Source organism: Coturnix japonica, chromosome Z (assembly GCF_054131305.1).
Source record: "Coturnix japonica strain WE chromosome Z, WE-NBRP24, whole genome shotgun sequence".
Lineage (NCBI taxonomy): Eukaryota > Metazoa > Chordata > Aves > Galliformes > Phasianidae > Coturnix > Coturnix japonica.
Window position 1 is genome coordinate 65004288 of NC_140702.1, and position 25592 is coordinate 65029879.

At 39.5% G+C, this 25592-nt stretch overlaps 1 protein-coding gene across 2 annotated transcripts in view; it reads left to right on the top strand.

Moving 5' to 3' along the window:
- The window catches only part of NPR3 (natriuretic peptide receptor 3), a 44102-nt gene extending 19061 nt beyond the window's left edge, over positions 1–25041 (top strand). Inside the window, exons 4-8 of one of the 2 annotated variants that reach the window (XM_015848381.3) lie at positions 7636–7771; positions 11616–11710; positions 14091–14226; positions 15498–15585; positions 17794–25041. In XM_015848381.3, the coding sequence (XP_015703867.1) occupies positions 7636–7771; positions 11616–11710; positions 14091–14226; positions 15498–15585; positions 17794–17905 (567 nt within the window). In that variant the 3' untranslated portion in view covers positions 17906–25041. The remainder of the gene's footprint in view (positions 1–7635; positions 7772–11615; positions 11711–14090; positions 14227–15497; positions 15586–17793) is intronic. The other variant, XM_015848382.3, reaches the window with a different exon arrangement.
- The last annotated feature ends 551 nt before the right edge of the window (positions 25042–25592 follow it).

Consider the following 25592-nt stretch of genomic DNA (forward strand, 5'->3'; position numbering starts at 1 on the left):
TAGTCCACCTTTATCCAGACCTTAACACAGGTTTTAAAGCAAATGTCACGTTGGATAGATTTTGCTAACGTGCTGCAAAGCAGAAAAACCATTTTCCTTACATAGCTCAGTGAGCAAATGTGATAAACTTATGTGGCTTTTTATCCTGTCGAATTTTTACCAGCCCACCCTCATAGTATTTGTTCACAAGCTAACATACCACAGGTAAATTCGGTTTGAGCTTGAGTTTCCACAACAGTGATTTAGTGGTTTTTGCCTGAGTTTTGCATGAGAACTGATGTTATCTTGAGAGTCCCTAGTGTAGAAAATAAAATACTTCTGTGATTTTTGTGGTTTGGTGATAAAGTTAGAAGTCTAAAACTCAAAACAATTGCACAAAGATAAACAGTTAACAAAAAATGTCCTTCCTGTTTGTCCTAGCTCTGCATTTATTTAAACTAGTTAGCTTATTTTAGCAAGTGGAACTGATTTTTTTTTCAGTTGAGTGACTCTGTCATCCTGAAAACTGAAATATATTCCTGCTTGAAAAGCAAGCTGGCGTTTAAAACTTAATATCTAATGAAAATACTGGTGTGGTTTTTCAGTTACAAGATGTTTATCTGCAATTAAAATGTCCTTGCACAAAATGCTAACTTAAAATGTAAGCATTCATTCCAACTGTACAACAGGTTATCATCAGACTACCAATGGGGTCGTTAAAATAGTCTCTTTATGACAAGCATGTTTTAATTTCTGTGTGTTCCTCTCTATGCTGAGAAGAATAGCCTGTTTATTGTCTCTCATGTTTTGCCACTGTGAGTAGAAGTACAGCTTCTGAATGTAGTTCTGTAACTCATCACATGAATGAGTTTGTTAGAAGGCAGGAAATCCTAAAATTGTCAGATTTTTAAAATGATGGTTTTACCTTTTACAATTGACATCCCCACGGCATTCAACCAGTGCTTATATAATTCTGTGTGCTAAAGATCCTCGGTGTTGATCATTTACATTTAGAGATCTGTTGTGAATATGGTGAGATGTATTCCACCTTAGCTGTGGGAATCCATTAATACATACTCTGATTTTTCCTTAATAGGTAGCTTGGAGTCCTTAGAGAAAATGAATGCTGTGTATGTAAAGTATACATAAAGGAAAAATTCCCCTAAATGTTTATTCTGAAGGCAGCTCAGTTCTGGTACAAAGCAGTGCTGCATAACAGCTATAGCAGTTGTACTCCTTTGAGACCAGCATTAAAACACAATATAGAATCCAAACTACAGATGGGTAATGTGGCTGAAGTCAGCTTGCTGAAGAAATCAGCCTTTTTGGCAGAGCCATGAATAAAGCCCATAGAGGATTGCAGAGAGGAAATATGTCTCCAGAAATGTTCCTGATCCCCAGACTGGGGCTGTTCTCACTCGCCATCCTTGTGCTCTTGCCATGCTTCTGGAGGTCAGCAGAGAGTCCTGGGCTGGGTGATGTCAGACAGCAGAGTTTGGTCCAAAGTGCATGCAGAGCAGCGACAGTGAAAGTCCCTTTACGTGAGCTGACTGCGGGTAAGGCTATATCTAATCTGCTGAGCTGGAGATTCCCGTGCCTGCATTTAATGGAAAGAGCAGGTTTGGGTTACGTCTGGAAAGCTCTCTATGTGGCCTGTTGGCAGCAGTCACTAGGTGTTTAAAGCTATTTCCTAGATGATGATGCAAGAGGATTGCAAGCAATAAATAAGAAAACAATGGGCAACTCTCAGAAGCAGCGTGGTGGTGGGGCTCCTCCATGCATTTGCACATTGGCTGGGCTGCAACGTGCAATGCCAGAGTTTTGCAGTGAGGCTCCCCTGCAGTCTAGCGCTGAATAGGTCTCTGCTTCAATTCACTGCTGAAACAAAAGAGCAGCTTGTGGCGGCTCTGGCTGGATGACAGTAAGTAAATCTCCCGTTTTTTCAAGAATAGGGTATTAAGCAAAACAAGGAAGAGAGCATAAAGAATGAGGAGGAGATAGAAGAGCTGAGAGATGGTTCTGTGATTAGTTTTCTTCCCCTATCAAGAAAATAAACTTTACTGACAAAATCCCTTAACTCTCTGAAGTCAGTGGCTTTTTCTTTCTTAAGTAAATCTCAGTTACTAGTTGTTAATGAATGAAAAGAAAATTAAATTTATTTTGTTTCAGCAGAGCAGCTTCTGGTTTGCATCAGGCTTTGAAGTAGGTGTGAGTTTGTCACTGTATTGCAGGTGGTATGTCAGGGGAAGCATCCCCTTGTCTGGTGGAACAAGGGTTTGGTACAGTGAAGCAGCCCTAGCTAGAGATCTGGACAGGGAGAAAGCCTGGGAGAGAGGTTTATTCCCCTTTCTCCTGCAACTGTGAATAGACACGGTGCATGAATCAGTAGGAGCTTGGATCTGTCTAAATATTTCGTCTCCAAAATGATGCTTCCAGGCTCTTTCATGCTGGAGGTCAGCAGCAGATTTGCTATGTTACATTGCTCACTCTCCGGTGTAATCACATTCCTGTTTCATCCACCTGTGCCTTCTCTCTTACACTTCAGTTGAAAACTCCGGTGTCATGCATTAGAGAAAAGCTCACATTTCCATCTCCAGTCCAGTCTGTATCACCATTGCACCAATACCAGTGAGGAGATGGAGAAAAGTAGGCAACCTTCTTGGAAGAAGCCGAGAAGTTAAGGTTAAAGGGTTGTGATTTTTTGTTCAACTTCAATGCTAATAATTTGTGAAGGCTGATATTTTTGCCTGTCCTTTTAAAGCAGAGTATGAACCTCACTTTGCAGAATTCCCTAATAGAATAGCATGCACCTCTGTATGAAGAGGCTCATTTGGATTTCTGCATGCATATTGTCTTCCTGTAAAAGGCTGAATTCATGCTCCATTGAGAAATGCAACAGCATTTGAATAAAATAAGCAGGGTGATTTATTGTTGTACGATATCTCTTCACACTTGGGAATGCTCATCAACTTCTTCTAAGCTGTGATGTGGAATCCAGCCCCCGATTACAAATGAGGCTTGGGAAAAACATTTGTCATTTTGAAAATCAAGTCCTAAGCTCTGCTATAACGACTTCTTGAGCAGGTGCCAGCTTATGTACTTAGACAGAGTTGGTATCAGTGAGTACATTGAGAGTTCATCCTTGGTTACATCTCTGTAGCCCAGAAATTTTGCATAACGTCACGTGTGCTTTTGCAGTTGTGAGTTAATTTTGAGGGAACAACATTCTCTGGAGAAGGCAGGTTTCTGTAATTATAGCTGTGACAGCACCTGTGGCAGTAGCTCAGTGTCAGCAAATAGAAGTTCTGGTTCAAAAGTTATCTGAAGAGTGCATTGCTGGACTGCGTCATTTGGCAGAAGACAACCAGAGTTGGACATCCAGAAATGGATGTAAAAAAGTTAACAGTGTGAGGGTTTCTTGGAAAAGCTCATAAAGTAAGAATAGTAGGTACAACTGACTTGATGAAGAAGGATTAAAAAGTCTGGGTATGCCCCATGCAGTTCCCTGCAGAACCCTCACTGGTTCTGGCTGGGCCAGTAGTCCAACAATTGGAAAATCCCTGTGAATGTTCTGGGAAATAGATGCTGCTTTGGGGAATGCTGGCTATTTGTTTCTGCAGTAGAGAGAAAGAAATCATGATCCTACTCACTTTGCTCTGAAGTGGTATAAATTACTCTAATTGCTGGGATTCAGAGCTCAGCAGTTTCAGATGGAAGAGAATAACCTTACTTAACAGTCAGAGAACTGGATATGGAAAATTATAGGTCCTGCATAGCTGCAGCTTGGCTGTCTTCCATGTCGGTAGTATTTTCCATTGCTGTGTATGGTTGTTAACACCTTGGTATATATGGATGGTGTGGTCACACTATAGCTGCTTGGGGAACTGTATAACTTTGAACTGCGTAAAATTTATTTGTGTGATTCTTTTTTTTTTTTTTTTAAATATATAATTTTCTTTTCTGATAGAATATGATTAATTAGAGTAGAAAGGATCTACTCATTAGTTATATTTTATTCCTGAATCAAGTGTGAAAGTAACAGGGAATATATCTTATTTGTACTGCAGGCTCCAGAGAAGTTTGGTGCTGCTTGATGACACACATGGTTGGGTGGCTTTCCTGTGCTGTAGAGGTTGGAGCCAGCACTATTTTGATAGACCTGACGTTCAAATTACAGTCACCACATTTGCAGCTCAGCCTTAATTAAAAATAACAACAACAACAAAATTAAAAGCATAAACCAAAATGGAAAATCCTATCAAAAATATTTTTATTAGAGCTTTAATTGCCTACAAGATTAATGGATCTTTAATGTCTTTTTTAATCAGCATAGTTTCATCCCGAGGTCTGCCTAATCTTGAACTACACATTATTAGTCACTATGGAGACCTTGAAGCAACCTGTGAAGACATCTCCACAGTGACTTGACTTCACAGTTTGACACATTCATGGAATGCAGAATTCCCCTAGTTCTTTTTAACCCTTTTTCTCATGGTTGTGTATTTCTTGCACCGAAGGAAGAAAGGTTTTGAGCTGATTGTTGGGGTTTGTTTTTGATAAGTATTTGTTCTTACTGCCAGATATTCTGGAATCCCAATAAATACAGGCCAAAAGGTGTAAAAACTGTTGAGAGAAAATAGTCTGTTTAATCATTTCTTAATATGTATATATATATATGTATGCATATATATATATTCAGACTGAATGTAAAGCAAAAGTCATGTTTAAAAAAGAAAATAGAGGATAATACAGAAAAGCCTTCGTACCAGTGAGATACATGAGGTATGGTAACATTCAGAGTTACTGTTGTCCAAAACGCAACTCCTGGAGCTATCTGGCTTGGGACACTGCTCTAGTAAATCAAAACTGGTATCATGCGCAGTCTGGCACAGTCTTTACACTCTTTTTATTCTGAGGAGTCTGTTATAAGCAATCTCAGTCCAAAGCGAACAGGAGTGCAAAATGGACCCAAATGAGCTCTGGACAGACAGAAAAAGGAACAAGTGAACAGCAAGCCTTTAAAAAGCTTCTCCGTGGCTGTTACTGATCATTGTAAGATTCTTCCTGTTTCAAGTCTTGTGTACATTGCACGTTAGAGTTACACCTGCACATCCTGAAACCCTGTCTGTATGTAGAAGCATGGCAACTTATAAATGATAGAGTAGGGTGAAAGGGAAGAAAACTTTATACCCTTCATGCTATCCCATGTTTCCTTTCAAGAACTGGTACTTTAAAATGTTCCTGGAATAATACGAAAGTAGCCAGCATGCCTAGCTTTACTTGGGAATGCTTTCTCGCTATAATTATTAAATAGTATTGTTTAAGGAGAATATGTGAAATGTTACAGGTTACCAGTTTCACCCTGCTTGATAATGAAAGGTAAAAGGATGGGATTTGTGCGGTAGGAGCTTTGAGATGGAACAGATGATCTTCTTATGATTTTTCAGTGAGATTTTTCCTCTAAAATCTGAGGGTTTTTGAGCAAGAGGCAAAGCAGGTGGCTGCTGCAATAACTCTCCAGACTGCCAAGTGAGATTTGCCAGCTCTCATCTGGCAGGTCTGCAGAGTCTACAGGAGGTTTCTCAGGCCAGTTGCATGGGTAGATTTTAGATAGAGCAAGTTAGCTGACAAACTGGATTTTGAAGGTTGCTGTGTTACGCTGAGAGGTCTTTGCCATGGTCAAAGGAAGCAGCAAAATAGCTTTCCTTGAAAGTGATGCCAGCCACAAGCTGTAAATCAGCTAGGAGGGAGGTAAAGCAGCTAGATGGACTCATTTCTCTCCCTAAGGAAATGAGTGTCACATCAATAAAGCCCATGTTTGATTATCCACTGGCTGCTTGGACTCTGAGGCTGGCATATAAAGCAGTGGTCGAGCTCTGTGGCGTATTTTTTGTTTCGTTTTTTAATCCTGAAATATTATCCCCCCCTCACTGGCAAAGCTTGTCCTTGTGTGCACTCTGTCCATCAGCTTTTGTTATTCCACCAAAAGCCTGACTTTCACCTTTTCTTTCATCCTTTCTTTTCAGGTCAAAGTAGCTGCAGCTGCCAATTAGTCTTTGGCTCTCAGACTGAGCTAAGTTGTTCTGTGCCTTGTGCAGCATTGTTAGTTTTTCCCTGTAGTTCTGGTGCATTTTCATAATGAAACGTAGGCCAGATTTATCTAAAAGTCCAATTTTAATGTCAGAGAAATATAAACTTTTGTATTATCAGTAAAAAAATTCTGCAGTTCTCCTTACTGTGGCAACCAGTTTAAGAGTGAAGGAATGTCTTGCATGTAATTACATTACCAGGAGTTGGTTAGTTCAGCTCAGCCAATCAGCTATGTCATGCTTTTTATCTGTGGGGCATTATTTACCTAACTGTCTGCATGTTTTTTATCTTTTAACTTTTTCAGTGCCCAGCTAAAGCTGTGGGAGTTTGAATATCTAGCAACTTTATTTAGCAGTATATTTTATTCTGTTAATACAGTGCAGTGGATGACAAGCTTAGTCTTTCTATCCAGGAGATAACTTACAGAAATATGTTGTTCCCTGGAAATAGCAATAAGAGACCCCATTGTATAGTGTAATCTGTACTCAGACCTTTGCTAGTTTTAACACATCAGAAACTTTTCCATTGTGGAGAAACTGTGAGTGAATGAGAACCTTATTCTTCCAGCTGAAAAGATAAATCTTTCAGAGTTATTTTACACCAAGCCAGCAGAATGCATTGATTGAGATGTGAATTGCTGCCTGCAGAACAGAAATACCTGGGCCGCTCAAGCCACATGTGTCTGGTAATAATAATTCATTGCTTCATCACTGAAGCAGACCAGACCCTTGTGTACAAACCTGTAATGTTTCTGCAGCATTCTGCTTTTAACTGTTGTCTCCTCACCATGATGGAGACCAAAAGCTACAGGATTGCTTGTGTTGACATGTAGGAGACAGAGCTGGTTTGGCACCACATCACTTTATATGAGTTAGAAAGCAACATTTCATTCTGTTAAAGTCGCTTAGTGGGGAAAATAATAAAAGGAAATTTCTGTTGGCACTTTCAGAGAATGCATTTCTGTAGATGGTAAACAGTTTCCTACATTGTTCATTTGCTAGAAGAAAAATGCTGATCTGAACAGGCGCCATAAATGGAAGTGATAATCATTAAACAATCGAATCTACTAACTGTGTGCTCCAAAAAATTAATGGTAGGAAATACTTCTCAGTCCAGAGAGTTGCTAAGGACTCTGAGCAGACAGGGAAGGTCATACTCAGTGCTGCAGGGTGAAGGCATTCAGCACCTTCAAGAAACTCACATGGTCAACCACAGAATTTGTGTAGCTGGGCATGGCAGCTGGGATCAGAAAATTTCTTCCCTATCCGCACAACTATTCAGACACAACATCAATGCATGTTTTGAATGTCCAGAATAGCAGATAGTGGTTAACTCTTTTAAAAAGCTGTCTTCATTGTTCTCCCATTTTTTCTTTGAGTGGCATTCCTTCAAGTGCTCACGGTTGGAAAAAAAAAAAAAAAAAAAGAAAAAAAAAAACCCAAAAACCTCCAAATTTGTTGTTTCAGTTAATTTGGAGATTCTCTGCAGATAGTCAGTTTCTTTGGGAAGACATGCTTTTCATGTGTCAGTTACCATTGCTTTTTTTTCTTCTTCTTTTTTTTTTAGGTGAACATGTTTGTGGAAGGATTCCACGATGCTATTCTTCTTTATGCTCTGGCTTTGCAGGAGGTCCTGAAGTTTGGTTTCAGTAAGAAAGATGGGGAAAAAATTGTTCAGCAAACACGTAATAGAACATATGAAGGTAAGAATACATGTAGAAAGCCAGCTTTCTCAGTGGAAAAAAAAAAAAAAATCAGGTCTTTGTTGTGTACAGAATAAGGACCAGTGCCTGTTCCACTCTTAAGAAAGAGGGAGATATCTGTATGAAACCATAAAGATATTTAAGACTAGCTCACATTTTTTACCAGTCTGAACTTTTTTTGCACTGACCCTAGAGGTCTTATTCAGCTTAAAAACTCCTAACAACTTAATGACCCTCACAGATGTTGTAAAGGAATACCAATAATTTTCTCAGGCTCTTTCTTTGTTTTTGAAAAGATTACAACTGCTCACTCTTGTGTATCTATTAGGTCTGAGATTGCCTCATTTTTTCCATCTGACCTTTTTTTTTTTTTTTTTTTTAATCTCAAAGCTTGGAAATGATCATGGCAAGCAGGTGCCAGGTTTTTTGTTGTTGTTATTTCTTGCCAGGACTCTTTTGGGCCTTGGAAGGATTTTCCCCGAGCCTCCTTTCAGGAGCTGTGCATGTTATCTCAGAGGCAGCAGACCTCCTAATCCTGTAGGCTGATTCTGTGATGCAACTGGCACGTGCATGTCATCCCATTAATGCAAATCTATGCAAAAGCTTTTGCCAAGTGAAGATCATAATAAATTGAAGGTTCAGTGTGACATCGTTGGATTCATCCATCATGTAATATTCTCATCCGTCTTGTAATATTCCAATATCACAAAATAGTCTTTTGGTCTATAACTGGCAAGGTTTCCCATGGAAATCCCTAAGAGAGAGAAACATTTCCCCTAGAAAAGAAGTGGATGATTAAACATGCAAGAAAAACTTGGTAGCCAGATGCTCTTAGAGTGCAATGGGCATTTTGAAGGAAGGCCAGAAGGACAGCAGCTCCAAAACTCTTTTCTGTTCTGAGACTGTGATCTGAGCAAAAGGGAGAATGGCTCCCAGTGTGGTTTAGGGTAACATAAAATCTGCTTTAAATTACAGTAGTTACAGTCATCCCATAAAGAGCCCTGCATTAGCTGTAGATCTTGCTGAATGTGCCACCACCTCTCTTAATACTTATGACTTCCCAAAACACATAATTTTAACAGATGGGTTCTAGTGTCTAAGGACACAGTTCATCTTTAGGCTGCACTATGCTCACGGTCTGGCTATACTGTGTGTGAACAGATGCTCCAGCACAGCCTGTCTTCTTGCTTGCTTTTTTTGCTCCAGCTGTTGTGCCTATACTGTTATTTTATAGTACCACGTGCTCCGTGCAGGTTATGTGTCTGATTCTCACACCTGGCTTGTAAAACCTGATAGGGGCACATGTTCTCTTCCCCTGCTTCTGAAAACCAATTTGTTGTTTCTGGGTGACTTGTCAAAGCTATTCGGAAAATGTAGCTGTGCAGGTGAGCAGAGAGAATTTGGTTGAAAGGGTCAGAATGCCATGTTACATCTGGCAGTACTTTACTGGATATAATTTACAAAAATAAACCTGCTTTCAAAAGAGATATTCAACTTATTGTCTTGCAAGCCATCCTTCAGTCTACCATTAAACTCCTCTCTGAAATGAATTGCAGTGTTGTCCATCCACGTGGATGTGGTGCAACACTAAAGGAGATTTGGTTGTGTCAGTTTGATAGCTGGACTTGATCTTAAGGATCGAGTTAAAATTTCGTACTCTTTGATTAAAATGGAAAACTAACATACAAGTGTTTCCCACTAAGTTTCTGCAAGTACCTATTTCTAATAATCCAGTGTTGTCTTTCTTAGGCCAGTAGGGTGGTCTAGTTAATGTCTTCTGTCAGACTTAGAAATCAGAGAGCTGTGTAGGCATGGATGCTGCATCTCACTGAGGTGGCTGCTTTTAGTTATTCAGTAGTTGAGTGGTTGTACCCGTACCTGCAGTAGTCAAATCTGCAGTTGTTCAGTTGCTTTATTGTTATACTCAAAAAACACATGCTTGACAGTAACTCTTTTGGTGAGCACTGCGTATTTGGAAATCACAGTAGGTTTAAACACTCCTGGCATCTCAACAGGGGAAAGATAAATAGAAGTGTGTTAATCTGTTACATATCTGACATTTTTAGGTATGTTGAAGGGAATTTATACTTTGTCTGACTGCCTGATCTCTCTTTTCTAACTAACAGAAGCTGATTCTCTACTGCTTTGTGCCTGGTTCAGTCATGTAATTGCTGTAGCATGGCTGTAAACTGATGCCTATTTAACTTGCACTGCTGTAAATGGCTGTACTTGGTGTCTGGCAGAGGTGGATCACATATTAGAGTACATGGGGTGACAGAGCATAACAGCAGAGTCTTGCAGTGTCTTCATTATAGTTAGGCTGGAGCTTCATCAGAGCTAACAGGTATTTTTTGATGGGTTTCAAGGACCTGCTTGATTTACACAGACCCTAGAATGGCTGAAGTCGGCAGGACATCTGGATCCACCTGGCCCAACCCCAGCTCAAGGAGACACCCACAGCAGGTTGCCGAGGGCCACAACCATGTGGCTTTTGGAGTAGGTTCCACAACCTCTGTGAACAGCCAGTGTTGGCACTCTGTCAGCTCTGTCACCTACAAGAAGGCAGATCTTTTCATAGACAAGAGCGTACTCCAAAAGCAGAGGGTCAGACTGAATGTATTTTCATCATGAAAATGTTCAATAGGTTGCCCCAGAGATGTTGTGCAGTCTCCATCCATTAGGATTACTAGCGCAACGACACATCATCAGTGGGGTAAAACTAGCCTGTCTCATGACGGTCTAACCCAGGTCACGTTCCCTATTAGTGGGTGAACAATCCAAGGCTTGGTGAATTCTGCTTCACAAGTTTTCAAAACCAGATAGAAATAAGCCATGAGTGACCCATTCTGAACTTCTGTCTGACTTTGCTCTGAACCAAAGGTTGCACAAGAAGCCTCCTGAAGTTCTTTCAAACCTGAGTTATCCTATGAATCTGTGATTCCAAGTCTCCTGGAGTTTCCTGGAATACGAATAGTAGTTGAAGGCAGAGATGATGCTTTAAGTCAAGCAAAATTTGTAATGAAAGTTTAATTTATTCCTCATAGTCAAAAACAAATACTGAAATCATCAGGATTCAGACATGATTTCAAGTGCAGAATTTTGAGTGTGACTTCATCCTTCGAAGGGCTCCTTGGGACAATGCCATAATCTGTCAGTTAGGGTAGCTTTAAAAGTCTGAATGCTGTTGAAGTCTGTAGAGCAAGACTGGCAGCTGGCCTGAGGGAGTATCAGATCTTTCCCTCGGGCTTGTAAAGGAAGGAAATGAGCTGGGGGTCTAAACTATAAAACACAAACATATTGTGCAGGCAATCCTGTGTAAACAAATGCAAGATTTAATGCATACGTAATGCACACTGTGCATCCTATCCTCACTCCTTCAGTATCCTATCAGGCGGAAATAACTCTGAATTGACTCTCTGTATGGAGCAGCTCTGTAAGTCTGTAGAACATTGGGCTATGCCCCTGAGTTCTCTGCCACACGTGAGCTGGCCCCTCCTTATTGAGGCATCAATAGATGTTTCAGGGCTGGAATCTCTGAAAATAATCCACATTAAATGTATTCGTGCTCTTTCATGCCAGTTTCTGGATTAGGTTTTTCTCACATATTCCCTAAACAGGCTCACTCATTTGATATTTAAAAGGGAGAAATGTTAAGAATTCAGGAATGCAGGCACCGAGATGAAATTACAATTTCTTTTGGAATGCCAACAAAAATGCTGGGAGACTGATGAGATTTCCTGTCATATCAGTCTGTAAAAACCTGTTCACTGTTTTCTTGTTTTTCTTGGAAAGGTTCAGTATTTAAACTAATTAATTTTCTAATTCTTCACATGCCATTCTTTAGGCATTGCAGGGCAGGTGTCCATTGATGCCAATGGGGACAGATATGGGGATTTCTCAGTGATTGCAATGACAGACCCAGAGACTGGCACACAGGAGGTAAGAATACAGCCTGTCATCTGTTTACTTGGAAGGCATCTGTCTGTTAAATACATACATTCAAAGGGGATCGCTTAACCACATCAACCTGAAGCCCACATCATTACTTTTAAAAAAATACTTGAAATAAACAATTTTTCAACTTAAAACTACTTTGGCAGCTCCACTGTCTTCCTTCACATTATGCTGGTCTTTAAAATTCAAAAGATGAAACCTGGCATGCCAGCTAAGCCCAGATAAATTGTGAATGTAAGACATTATTGTTTAAAATATGTAAGTTCTTTTACTCATTGATAAGAAGGACCATTGGGCACAACATATGCCACTTGGGTTATTGCACTGGATACAGCAGGAGCGGAAACAGAAGAGAAAAACAGCCTATACAAAATTATCCTGTTTATCAGTCTAATCTCCTTCTCTTAGCGTTCCTTCTGTTGTTCTTTACCTTGCAGTTTTAATCATCTTTTATTTTTTTCATATTACCTTTGAATTCTTAACATGTTGCTCATTTTAATTTCTCCTCCGCTTGTATGATGCACATAAATGCAATCAGCATGCTTTATGTGTAATTACTTATCATTTCTTTTTGCTACATTCATTTCTGTCCCCATGCCTCACTCTAGAAATATTGTTTCATCGATCCCTTGTTTTATTAATGTTGCCAGTTTCTCCTATGTCAGTACATTAACTTTCATTTCTTAGCTGAGCTGAGCCAGATGAAGCCATTTGGGCAGAGCTGTTTCTCTGGGACCATTCAGAGATTAAATCTCAGAGGTCCTGGTAAAACAGCAGAATACCTATTCCAGCAGCTTCACTACAGGTGTGCGAGTTGTTAACCCTTGTTGTGGAGCCCTGCAGTTTACACATGGCTAGTGCTCACACTACAGCAGGCACTTGTTTTTCATCTGGAGGCAATGAAGAGCTGCCTCCCAAACTCCCTTAATGCATGTTTCAGTGCTTAACTGCTTTTACTTTTAGAAAATCTATGTCCTGTTTCTGATTTGGATCTGTTTGGTTTCTGTTCATTGCTATTTATTATTCTTAAGCCTTTCTGCATGCTTTCGCACTTGGTAAGACGTGATGATACAGGAGGACTCCCCCACTCCAATTTGACAAATAAAACAATCTCCAAATTAAATCCGTTACCTGCAAATGCAGCAGATTTCTTACAAGTTTTTAACTCCAGATGAAATACTGGAATATAAATCAACTCCATTATAACTGGGGCAAATGTTACCTATCTTTTAACTCTTCCTCTTCAAAATAGAGTTTAAGTAAAAGTCTGGAGCAGTGTATTATTGTCTTTAATTCAAAAGTTATAGTTCTAAAATCTAGTTCTACTTTTATAGATATTTATAGGCAAATATTGTTGATGTGTTTCTGCTGTCACTGATGACTCTCATATTTGGCCTTTTTCCTTTACTGCTGTGCATAGACTTTTGGAATTATTTTCAGATGAGTTACCTACTATTAGCACAATTTAATCCTGCATCTTTGCAGTAGATCCAAAGCTTGCTACTTTGAATTAAAGCCTGAATTTACTCTTGGGGATGGGACTGAAATTGTGAATCATTTCAATGAACTGGTCTAAAATCATAGCCCTCACTAACAGGATGATAAGCATAAAATACCCTTCCTGAGTAAATACAGACAACAGCAGAAACAGAAGGTACAGGATGACTGGCTCTGTAGTATTTCTGCAGGAGATCTGAGGATTTAACTGAACGTGATTCTGTGTCTTTTGGACCTTGCAAAATAGAAAAGTGTAAGATACAAATACTCTAAATGCTTTCGCCTGGTTGCGTGACAGTCCTGAGCATTGATTCTGCTTTGGAGGAACTGAAGAAAGCTCAAGGAGAGCAGGAGGAATATTCAGAGTTAAAAAGAAAACAAACAAACAAACAAACCTTGTGTGAACTGGGTTTATACTGAAAAAAAAAAAAAGAAAAAAGAGAGTAGAATAGGTAAGAGGCTATGAATATGCAAAAGGATATTTCAGAAAGGGGCTCTTTGTCAACTGGCAATTGGATAAGAAGTGATGGCTAATTGCAACAAGGAGGATTTTGCTTACATGCTAGGGAAAGTCACTGACAGGAAAGATAACTAAGTTCCAGAATGGCTGACTACTGAAAATGTCAAATCTCCATCTTAGAGGCTTTTAGGAGCATATTGGATAAACAGCTTTCAGGAATGCGTTTGTTCAGGTGATTCTGCCTTGGGGCAGAGCATGGACTGCATAACCTCCCATAGACCCCTTTAGCCATGTCCTTTGTGATTCAGCGTTCAGACACAAGAGTCCAGGAAATTGCTGCAGCATTCCTTTTTGTTTTGCTTCTCTAACATGATAGTAAAAACTTTCGTTCCTTTCTTTTTTGCATAGGTGATCGGAGACTACTATGGAAAGCAGGGGCGTTTTGAGATTCGATCAAATGTAAAATATCCTTGGAATCATGGCAGGCTGAGAATAGATGAAAGCCGAGTTTCGGAACACACAAACAATACACCATGTAAATCATGTAAGTTTAGAGACTTAATGCTTCTGTGCAGGCATCAGAGGGAGGAATCCTTGTAGTGAGACAGCATAACAGGCCTTTTTAAACTGCTTAGCACAGTTGTCTGAGTTGGACATTGTGAATGTGTTTCTGCTCTTTGTGAAGCCAAGGTCTTGCAGCCTCAGGTATGCAGTGTGTGTTATGAATAACTTTACTGAATTTGAATGTGATTGTTGTTGTAACGCCTGCATGAAGCACAACTAAAGACCTGGAGGATTTGTGTCCTTCTAGAGGATAAAAGGTAAAATCTGTTTTAGTCATGAAGAAGGATAGAACTGAAACCCTGAACAGAGCATAGTCATATCAGTAATCAGCAGGTGCGGAGCTCAGTTCTGCCAGTGCTTGCATACCCAGTGCAGCATGATTTTCAATGCTATCAGAAGGCTTTGTGGGGGGACAACTAGGCTGAGAAGAGGTGAAGTAGATTGAACCAAAATTGTGAATCTGGAAGGCTGGGGTTTCCATGCACAGATAAGATGTTTCCAGATGACCTTAAGTACACATTGTGATGTACAAAGACAAACCCCTCGAATGATCAGGGATAACATAAAAAGAAGGAGCAGTTTAATTTACTTAATATTTCTCTGTCTCAGAGGGCTGGGGCACCTCTCCCATGAAGACAGACTAAAGGATCTGGGCTTGCTCTGTCTGGAGAAGAGAAAGCTACAGGGAGACCCCATTACAGACTCTCAATATTCAAAGGGAAATTATAAACAAGAGGGAAATCAACCTTTTGCACAGTTAGATAGTGATAGGACAAGGGGAAATGGCTTTAAAGTGGGAGGGGGTAGATTTAGACAAGATATTAGGAAGAGATTCTTTACTGCGAGGGTGGTGAGACACTGGAGCAGGTTGCCCAGTGAGGTTGTGGATGCACCCCCCCAGAGGTATTCAAGGCCTGCCTATAGCAGGGGGTTGGAACTTGGTGATCTCAGAGGTCCTTTGCAACCCAAACCATGGTCCTGGTTTGTGTTATTATTCAGATCAAGCTGTCCAGACCAGTTTCTTAGCAGCAAGTGTATAATCTTTATTTTTTCCTTTTTTTTACTTAATCTGACACTGATCTTGGTTACTTATTTAACTGCAAGGAAAACAGGGACAAAAAATAAACAGACAGGAACTACAGTAGAAGAAAGTCTTGCATAGTGTCTGGTATTGGTCATTCATTTCATGTGTATGTGACTGCAAATAGTCCTCATTATGAACTCTGATTGTTGATTTTTCCCCTTTTCAAGCAGGTGGTCTAGGAGAATCCGCAGTTACAGGAATAGTCGTGGGTGCCTTACTTGGAGCAGGATTGCTAATGGCTTTTTACTTTTTCAGGTTAGTCCAATTCACTAAAAGTTCCTTCAACTCTTTGCTCATTATCCATACGCTTTGCTTGTACTTTTGTGTGAATCAAAATAATTGACTCAGGGCCTCATCCTGTAACTGTTTACATCGCTGAGTAACTTTACTCATGAAGCTAGTTCCAGTGAGTTCTGTTCATTCACAGACGTCTTATTAAATTACTTTGGCCTTGAAAGCCTCCTTTGATTGACTTTGCACAGCAGAGCAATTTGTGATCATGTAAGAAATTTATGTCATTTGCCTGGTACCATGCTTTGTTTCTGAGCATTGAGTAGAGCTGTAGTGGAAGCTTGAAAGAGATGTCTGGTTTGGTTTAAGTGAGCATTTGGAATTCAAAGCTGTGTGTTTAACTTAATAAGCTGAGGTCAGTAGAGGGTGATCAGTGTTTTGTTCCTGCTTAGATAAAATAACTCTTTACATTGCTTGTCAGTGGATGTAAAGTCTTGAGATTCGATCCTACGTTATCAGACCAAATTATTCCTCTACCAGTTCAGCATCTTATATATGGTGTGATTTATCCTTTTATGATATGAAGAGCAAAAGCAAGTAGGAGGATAGAATTAACCTCTACACAGAAGAATCCAATCTTTTCTATCAATGAATATACATCTTTATAAAAAACGTATTAACAAAATGAACAGGCAAAACCTTAGTCAGTTTACTAGCACATTAACGATGGAGCTTCAGAAGATCTAAGAGCCAGAACTATTAGTCAGATACTTAACAACATTTGGTGCTTATATCATGTGTTGTTTGGGTCTGAAACAAGACAAATTAACTGGGACTCTTTAAAGACTACTTGTCTTTTAAAAAAGGGGGGGGGGGAAGGAAATAGAAAATACAACTGTATGTTTATATTTTAGTTCATCAGAGGCTCTTGCATCTTTTCATACATTCCCAATCTGAGCTGGCAGTTTGGGATTTTCTTGTTTGTATTTTTTAAGTGTTGCTGATACTGGGAGCAGTTGGTAGTTGAGTACAAGAAATGGGGCAAAAGACAAACCTGAGCAGATGTAAAAATATACAAAGGTCACTGTAGGAGCAGGTCTTAGACTTTAAGTCATCTGAACTAAAGTCTAAGTTGGAAATCCACGTGAACAAAGATGAGTTGACAGTCTTTGTATGTATTGTCAGAAGGGAGAATTGAGCTCTTTTTTGGGTGCTTTCAGGCTGCATACGCACCTTCTGATTACATTGCTTTTATGATTTGAATCTGTGACTAGCACAACTGGGCATGGAAACTCAGTTTTGAGTGAGCATGCGATCTCCATTGAAAGATCTGTATTTTAGTTCTGATACATATTTGAAAGGATTTAAATTCAAGGAGCTGCATTTCTGAAACAAGGGCATGTCTGTGTGGATGAACATGCACTATCTCACCTGTGGAGGACTGGCACAAACTAAGAACTACTTTTTTTCTAATTACTTCTGATCCAATGGATACCGATGTTGTTTATAACTCAGTGGGGACATAAACATGTGAAAAGTAAACATGGTAGTCTTATGGTTTTGGGGGAAGATTTGGGAACTGAAGGGGAAACTGAAAGTCAGTCAGAGGCAGCGTGACTTATAAATTAGTATAACAGGATCTGTCAAAAGGCCGTGGGGGAAGACATGCAGGAAAAGTATGTCTATTGCATGAGCTGTTGCATTTACATCTCATCTATGTGCTACATCCCTTTTCTTAATTTATCTTGTTATCTCCTCTGATACTATAAACACAGTAGCTTTCTCAGTGGGAGATGGGACGATTAGTTAGCTAACGTGCCGTTTCAGTAAGAAATGCAACTGAATAAAGAGTCAAATCCATTGTTTGAACTCTGCAGAAACTGCCCCCTTTACACAGGAAAGGGATTTGGCTTTGATCAGTAAAAAGCAGCGATGTGACACAGTTCACATGACATTTCTCAAAAACTTCCTAATCACTTAAATCAGAACTTTTCAAAGAAGCAAATGTCTGTGTCATGGTGCTTTGAGATGCCTGTGTGACAGTCATTCTTGAGCCTGGGTAAAATGTTTCAATGCAAACTACTTTAATCTTTGACCAGGGTTTCACATTCTGTCACATTTCATTTTTCAACTGGAACCCGTCTGTCCCCTACAGGCATTCTTTATAAGGAAGGTCCTGTTATCCTGTAGCTGGGGAAGGATTTCTCACTCTGTTCTTCTTTTTTCATGCAGAAAGAAGTACAGAATAACTATTGAGAGACGAACTCAACAGGAGGACTGTAACATGGGGAAACATCGGCAGTTACGCGAAGACTCCATTAGATCTCATTTTTCTGCCGCATAAAGAAGACAAATAATCCCATTCTTCCTGGGGGGGAGAAAAAAAAAAAAGGAAAAAAAAAAAAAAAAAGAATTAGGGGAATGGGCACAACCAAAGACATCAGTGTAAGAAGAAGAGGCTCTTGAGGAACTCACACTTTTAAGCAGTAATTTTGTCTTAATTTTTTTTTCAGAAGCTCAGGAATGATTTACTAATCACATTATGCCGCATGGCCTTTCATCTCATGAACAAAAATGACGCAGTTTGATGTTATAGGATGTACTTAATATGTAAAGACAATATTTGTTAATCATGTATTACAAACAGCAGATATGTGTTTAATTGATGGGGATTCCGCGTTCTGTTTCCCGTTTTTTTTTAGCTCCTTCCGCCGCCCTCCTTAGTTGCACCTCACTCGTGGGTATCAAATACAGATTTGCAGACACAAATGCTGGTTTGCTGTCAAAATGAAAGAGTTGGTTAATGTGGGGTATGATCCTGCATCACTGATTTGTTGTGCCTGACTATGGGAAATGCAGGATTGCACCTATGGAGTTCGGTCCTGAGAGGGAGCTGGTACTTTGGATGTAATGAACTCTGTTGACAATCAGGGAGGTGGAAACACTCATGAATTGTTCTTCCCTTGTTTGTGTAGCATTAAGAAAAGTACTGATTCTCCCTTTTATGTACTGGGAGTTTAGAAAAGCTCCAGGAAGGATGTGGAGTTTCCCTGGTATGAAGTAGTGAAAGAGAAGAGGCCTCCAGAGCAGATGGGCTACTTCCGCAGTCTTATATTTGGTTTTATTGTGCTCTTTTCTCTCCACTGCCATCACCTTTCAGAGAGGCAAACACAGTCCATGTGGGACTTGTTCCTGTTCCCAATGAAGTTAGTGGCAAAATCCCATTGACTTTAGTGAGCACAGTATTGCATCCAAAATATGTAAATACAAAGGAGTTTGTATAGCTGAGACAGTTCAAAAGAGGGTCTTTTTTGTGTGTAAAAATGACATTAATGCTACCATTTTAGTTTTAGGATATTTTTTATCTTGTATTTTTCTATTAAAATATCTATTTTTGCTTTGTTAGGATTAAAACTTAAGGGGGATAATGTTTTGAGGACATATTTTTTATGATAAGGGTAACATGCAGGGAAAGTCAACAATGGTATATGCATTTTAGAACCAATATTTAGGGGAGAAGAAGTGACTTTATGGATAGCAACAAACTTTTTAACCCCTTTCTTCTCCAGACATATGTGTCCTGCATACAGTTATTTAAACAATATGATTGCAGTTACCAGATTGCTTATACAGTGATGACACTGATCCTGAAGATAATGAACTGTGTGTGTTAAATAGTCCCGCATTAGTCAGTGAGACCAAATTCACCTTTGTATGATTAAACACACTATCTTCAGGAATCAGGATGGTAAAACACTACTCTATGACTGAATTTAATCTCGCTGCCATTAGTATGCTTGGGAACTTTGCCATTGACTTTACCAAGAGCAAAACTGAATCTGTGATGAATTAGCTACTGACAGGTTATTTCATGTTAGACAGATGAGAGGTCTTTCTAGTCAAGAAACGGAAATGAACAGCACGTAACATAAGTGATGAAGATGACCTGTAAAAATACTGCCTGTGAGAAAACCCAGCTATGACTATGATTGTAATGCGTGAAATCCTCTGGCTTATCTTATTCTGATTTCATAAGCAGAACTTTTCTGCTCATGAGTCTCAGGAGTCTCAGGAGTCATAGTCAGACTTTACACAATTGCTGTTCTCAAAACTGGCACCACAGCCTGTGTTCTACAAAACTTTTGTATTCTTGAGAAGCCAGAGTGAAAATTCAGAGAAACCATTTTGCCATGGCTGGAAGTGAACGAAGAGCAAAAACTGGCTTTGGTTCCTTTCTGCTGTCTTTCGTTGGTGGGGAAACGCTCTGTGGAATAATATATTGGACTGTTTTTGCTACTTCTTTCACTGCACTATCTTTTAGCATATGCAGTGGTCAGCACCTGCTTGCTGATGATCAGGAGAGCAGAAGGATCAGTGATGGCCATAAACTGGGTAGATTTTAGGATTTTAGGCATCTGTAGGATTTCCTATAATAGCCATTATTCGCATGGTAGATTTATATCATCCCATTTTCCATTTAAAGCCTGTATGACTTCTTCAAAGGAATGATACCCAAAGTAACACTGAGGCTAATGGGCAGTTTTCTGAAGTAGACTCCTTGTCTCAGGGGCACCATAGATGGGTGTAGGCTGGAACAGCATTCATACCGTCATAGAGTGGGAGAGAAAAAGACTTCCTGATTCATTTCTGGAAGTTTTTTTAAAGTAATTGAGTTAATATAGTCAGTGGGAATGGTTTTGTTTGTTTGTAGTCCTTGGTTGGTTGGTTGGATTTAAAGAAAAAAAAAAGCTAATTTCAGAGATAACTTTGATCTGCTTTTGTTTTGCAAGTAAGCCCTTAATTGTTTTAATTTCTTTTATCCTTTAGACTACTTTGCCATAGCAAAACTGAAGGAAAAAATTTAATCGTGTATAGAAAAATGGGTAAGTTGGTGCACAGCTGTGAATTTTTCCCACAGAAGCGTGGAGATCGTGTGAGGTGTTTCACATAAGTACATTCCTCTATAGCATAAACAAACTTGCCCTTCGTAGCTGCCCTCCACAGGCCTCATGCTAATCCTTCACAGGTCTTCCAAGAACCACAGATGAAAAACTGCTTTGAGTTTACATTATTCATCAGAGGTTCTTTACTATCTAATGCCCTTTTCCTTTTTGGTTCATATGCGTTAGCTCAGTGCCACAACATTTAGGCTTTAAACTCGGTAAGGAAATGTTAAAGTAATAATAATTGATTCTCCAAAGAGTTTTCAAAACCCACACTTTTGGCTTCAATAAATTACCTGTGCTACAAATACACATTACAGAGCAGCACAAGGAGGGCCTTGATTCAGCCTACACATCAGAACACATGAAACATGCTTGACTTCAGCTTGTAAGTGCTTTACTCACTTGGGACCAAAGGATATCATACTCACCACAGCCAAACCCAAGGGAATCTTGCCTTGTGCTTGAATTGGATCAAAGCTGGCCACAGTGTCTGTATTTTTATTTTGAAATCTCATAGCTATGCCTATAAGCGGTGAAACTGAACTGGTGGCTGCATGGCTTGGTCAGTGGCAAATTCTGATAATTTAGTATTTCATTAAATAATGAAATATCAGTCAGCTTAATAGCTGATATGCCTCAAAATTCTTTTCCAGAGAGTAAGAAGGACAAATCATTTGACTCCACTCCCTTACTTTTAGCATGTATACTTCCACTGCAAGTTGGCAGTTGAAGCATACTCTACAACAGAGAAAGGTGAAGCAAAACTTTCAGTAGGACCTGTGGTTTAGCGTGCTGAGACCCACATCTTTAGTCAGATGCTTCATGCATTGATGTGGACCTTAGGTAGTTTGAGAAGTTTTGTTTGTGGACAGTTTGTGTGCCCAGAGCTGTCTGTGACCACTTAATTACTAGTTCCTTCTGTGATGTGCTTCACTGAGAACATTCAACCAGTGCTAAAAACTGCAATAGAAATGTTGCACATTTTGCAGGATTGTGGCCAGAATTCGGCTTATTGAAGAGTTGCATTCATTCATTTTTGAAAATAAATTTTATTGATGTTTTCAGTTTGTTTTTTAAGAAATGCTTAATTGCATAATTGAAAGTATTTACTAGGGTTTTAATGGAGAATTATTAAGGTGTAGTTAATACTTTGAAAGCAGTGGGGAGGATGGGAGCTAGATGAAATAAGAATGTGCTCCATGACAGCATGTTCTAGTGGCAGGCTGATCTCTCTTTCATTTTTGGGCTTTGGAAATCCAGTCACTCTCTCCTTAAGCAAAAGAAAGAAAACCTCTCAATGATTCAGGAGAAGCAAACTCAGGCCCTCACTGAAGTGTCTTCAGGCTTTAAACTCAGCATCTTGAAGCAGTTCAGAGTTAATTTCTCAGCTTTGCAGTAGAACAGGCTGCATCAGCCTTAGCTGACCTTGGCTCCAGCGCGATTTTCACCTCATGAATGCCATAACGCTCCTGGAAAGCTAAGAATAGACATCAAAGACAGGAAGCTAATAGTCCTGGTCGTAAATTTCTTTGGCAATTCAGTCCACCTTTTCCGGAGCTCAAGACAGTTCCACATCCTTCACTACCCTCCTCTGTGCTTCAGAGTAGCCATGTAGCCATTCTGTTTCTTTAAATAAAGAAGTTGAGGTTTTTTGCTCATTTTCTCCCAGAGTGGAATGAACACTGAATTCCCTTGAATTCCCTACTTTTTAATGCCTTTTTCTCCAGATTCAGAAGTACTCTGAAAAGAGACGGCTACTTTCCATCACGTAACCAGACCTGCTCCCAGTTCCCTGGGAGGTGGCTCTTCTGTAATTTTGGTCCATGCTTGTTGTCTTGCTGTTAAACCGCCTGCACACCTTGCACTGGCCATGCCAGCCAGCTGCTGTTAGAGAGCTGGAGCCAGAATTGCCTGATGTTGCCTGTCAAGTAAACAAAGTTGAAAAATTGGATTAGCTAAAAACTTTATGGGTTTAAGTGGAATTTGGAGACTGGCATCCTTTTAAGAACATCCAAGGCTGGCACTGCGAATTGAAGGCAGTGATTCCTCGGCACTCTTGTGCTGCAGGGCTGAGCTCACAAGAAACACAAGTGGTCCAGGCATGAGCAGATGATGTCAGGTGTTGTGAGCAACAGTTTTTACCCTAGTAATCATTGCTAAAAATGACACTAAATATATCAACTTGCCTGTGGGGCAGATGGAAGCAGATAGAGATATTTCCAGTGGTACGTTACTGTTTCTGTAGGTCAGGAACATGTCCTAGTTACTTCTCTACAGCAGTGAATGATGAAGGGACACTTTCTGTGGCACATCCTTTTCAGGAGGCAGCATTGGCCCTTTTTAGAAACAAAGGTGACCAGAAGTTACATTTTGGAATATATTTTGAAGACGTGATGGAAAAAGCTTTGCTTTCAGATGCTCTGTGTGTACTCCCTTCCTCCCCACCTTTCTTTCTTGATGTTGAAAGCACAAAATGATTTGTTTGAGTGTGTGAAACCTTTCAAGTGGAAGGATGGAAATGTGTGCACTGTTCCCATCTCTGGTTAGAGGGAGAAATGAGTTCTGACTGCTTCAGACCTGGTGGTTTTTTTTGTTGTTGTTTTTTTTTTTCCATTCTTGGATACCTTTTAACATTCTAACTTAGACTGATGAAAAATGATTAATGAAGTTAAAACAGGTAGCTGTTTCTGAGAGACCTCAGACCTGGCTGTCTACAGGGGTCAACAAGCTGTTCTGATTTGTTCATGTCTTTTCTCTTCTGGAGGATGACAGGAAGAATAAGAACTTCAGCTTACCCCAGTAAAGCCTTAAGTCTGGCATGACTCTCTCCTTGCATCTCTCCCCTTACCTCACTAATAAAAGAAGAAAGGATAAAGGTTAATATTGGAGTTTTTAAAAGGTCAAGGCTGGTGTTGATTGAGATAATAACGCTGCCATGGCTTTGAGGCTTTTTTGGGCTCATGTTTAGTTATGTCCAGTGTATCATTACATAGACTGTTTTATTATGCTATTACTTCTTCCAGAATTTACCTTTCAGAATGCCTCTTAACAGACATACATCAAATTTATAACATACAGAACTAGCTTTCAGAAGGAGAGGCTTAGAGTTCATTCAAAATCTCTCACTAACCACTAACTTAATATCCTGCATCAAAGGCAAAATATTCTCAATAATATGACACTGTTAAAATGTGTATGTTAAGCTGTAGTACTTCATAAAATCTTACGTGGACTCATTAGGTGTTACATTTTGGAAAGGTTAAAATCCACTCGGTGTAAACTGTTGCTTGGTGTTACTGTCATGTGAATGTTTCTAGAGGACACTTGAGCACACAAAGAACTGTACCAAAAAGGGTATTTTAAAGTGATCTTGTTTTAATGGTTTCTTTCGTAATCTCAGCTGGTATGCACAAGGAACATACAATTCTTCCCCCTCAAACTATGATCAGGTGTCTTGCTATTGATATGCGAAACCTTCAGCAGGCATAACCAACACCGCTATGTTGATTCATGCTTGTTGATGGTCTGGACTTCTCTTCCTCTGTGAAATGTGCAGTGTGACAATGGAAGAAGCCACACTAAAAGGTCAATATCATGGTTCCTAATTCATGGCCAGTTATCCTGGTGCCGCATAAGGTGATAAACGTGTCCTCTTTTATTTGGTATATCCCTTATGTAGTTTTGTGGCAGATGATGCAATGAATTCTGCAGTATAGGATGCGGAGGTTGAAAATATCTGTTGTGGATATAGGGGAAATACTCAGGAATTGATTATTCTCCCATGCTGATATTATTGACTGTACTGAGCGGGATCAAGCTCTGACTGCACAGCACACTGTCTTTATTGTTCAGTAACTGATTTTCAGAGGCCCAACAGAAAGCTTGTTTGCATTTTAAATCCCTATTACCTAACATTTAAATGGGATTGAAGGGATACATAGGAACTGGCCAGGTTGTATATCATGCTTGTAGGCAGATACATGTAAGTAAAAATATCTTCCTTGCTTTGCAGGTCTGAAAGTGCTGATAACATCATAGATATAGAAAGGCAGGATGAAAGCAGTGGGTAGAATTTGCTGTGTTTCTTGTGCATAAGGGGTAATTATCACAAAACAAAGAGGACTCAGGATAGACACTGTGGACGTTATCTTTGTCCCCTATTTTGGGTGATACTGTTCATTATTAATGTAAAAATACTGGACAACAGAGAAACCTATTATCAGTCTAGTAGAAAACGAATGGAAAGCTGCACAGTATATTGTACTGATGTAAGTAGAACTATCTGCATATAATGTGATTTTATTTATTGTTGTTTTTGTGTAGAGAAGAGTGAGTATTCATGACTGTGGATATAACCTTTGTTTATTTGTGTAATGTATTTTATTTCTTTTACAACTTGGTCATTTAAAATACCTACATTCATTGGTGTCCTTTGACTTTTTATTACGTGCATTTTCTTTTACACACTTTAAAAATGCAGTATCACATACCTAAATTGTAACAAAATGTTGCCATTAAAGAAATAGGAATATGATATCATCAGATTCTCTGGTGTCTTTTGTCATGTTCTCACTACATTTTTTGGTCTGTTTCACTGGAGCATTCCTATGCGAGCAGTCATTTCTCTATCATGTACGAGAAGCAAAACTTACACATTTTACCAACCTACAAGCTCATTTCTTTGCAGCAATCTTATCAAATTGGGGTTGTTTCATTCTGTTTCTTTACTGCGCTCTTAGATACATTCTCCAAATTGCCCTGTTTTGTCTAGCTGGCTGCTTTCTGTAAGTGTGTGTCTGCTGTGGCAGTGTTGCCAAAGTTAAGATTCATGCTTGAGTCTATGCCAGGCTTTCATAATCTAAACTAGCTGGGAAATGAGCATGAGGGAGAAATATCTGATCACACTCATATCAAAACTGCAAGTACCAACAACTCACTGGGGAGCTGATAAAGAGGAGAAAACATCCTCTGAGTTAACCGTGGACTTAAAATCTTTCTGCAGCCCAGGAAAGCAGGAAGAGTGAAAACACAGGCTTGGAGAGACCCATTCAATTAGTATTTAACTACTTTCATACCTGCAGTGCT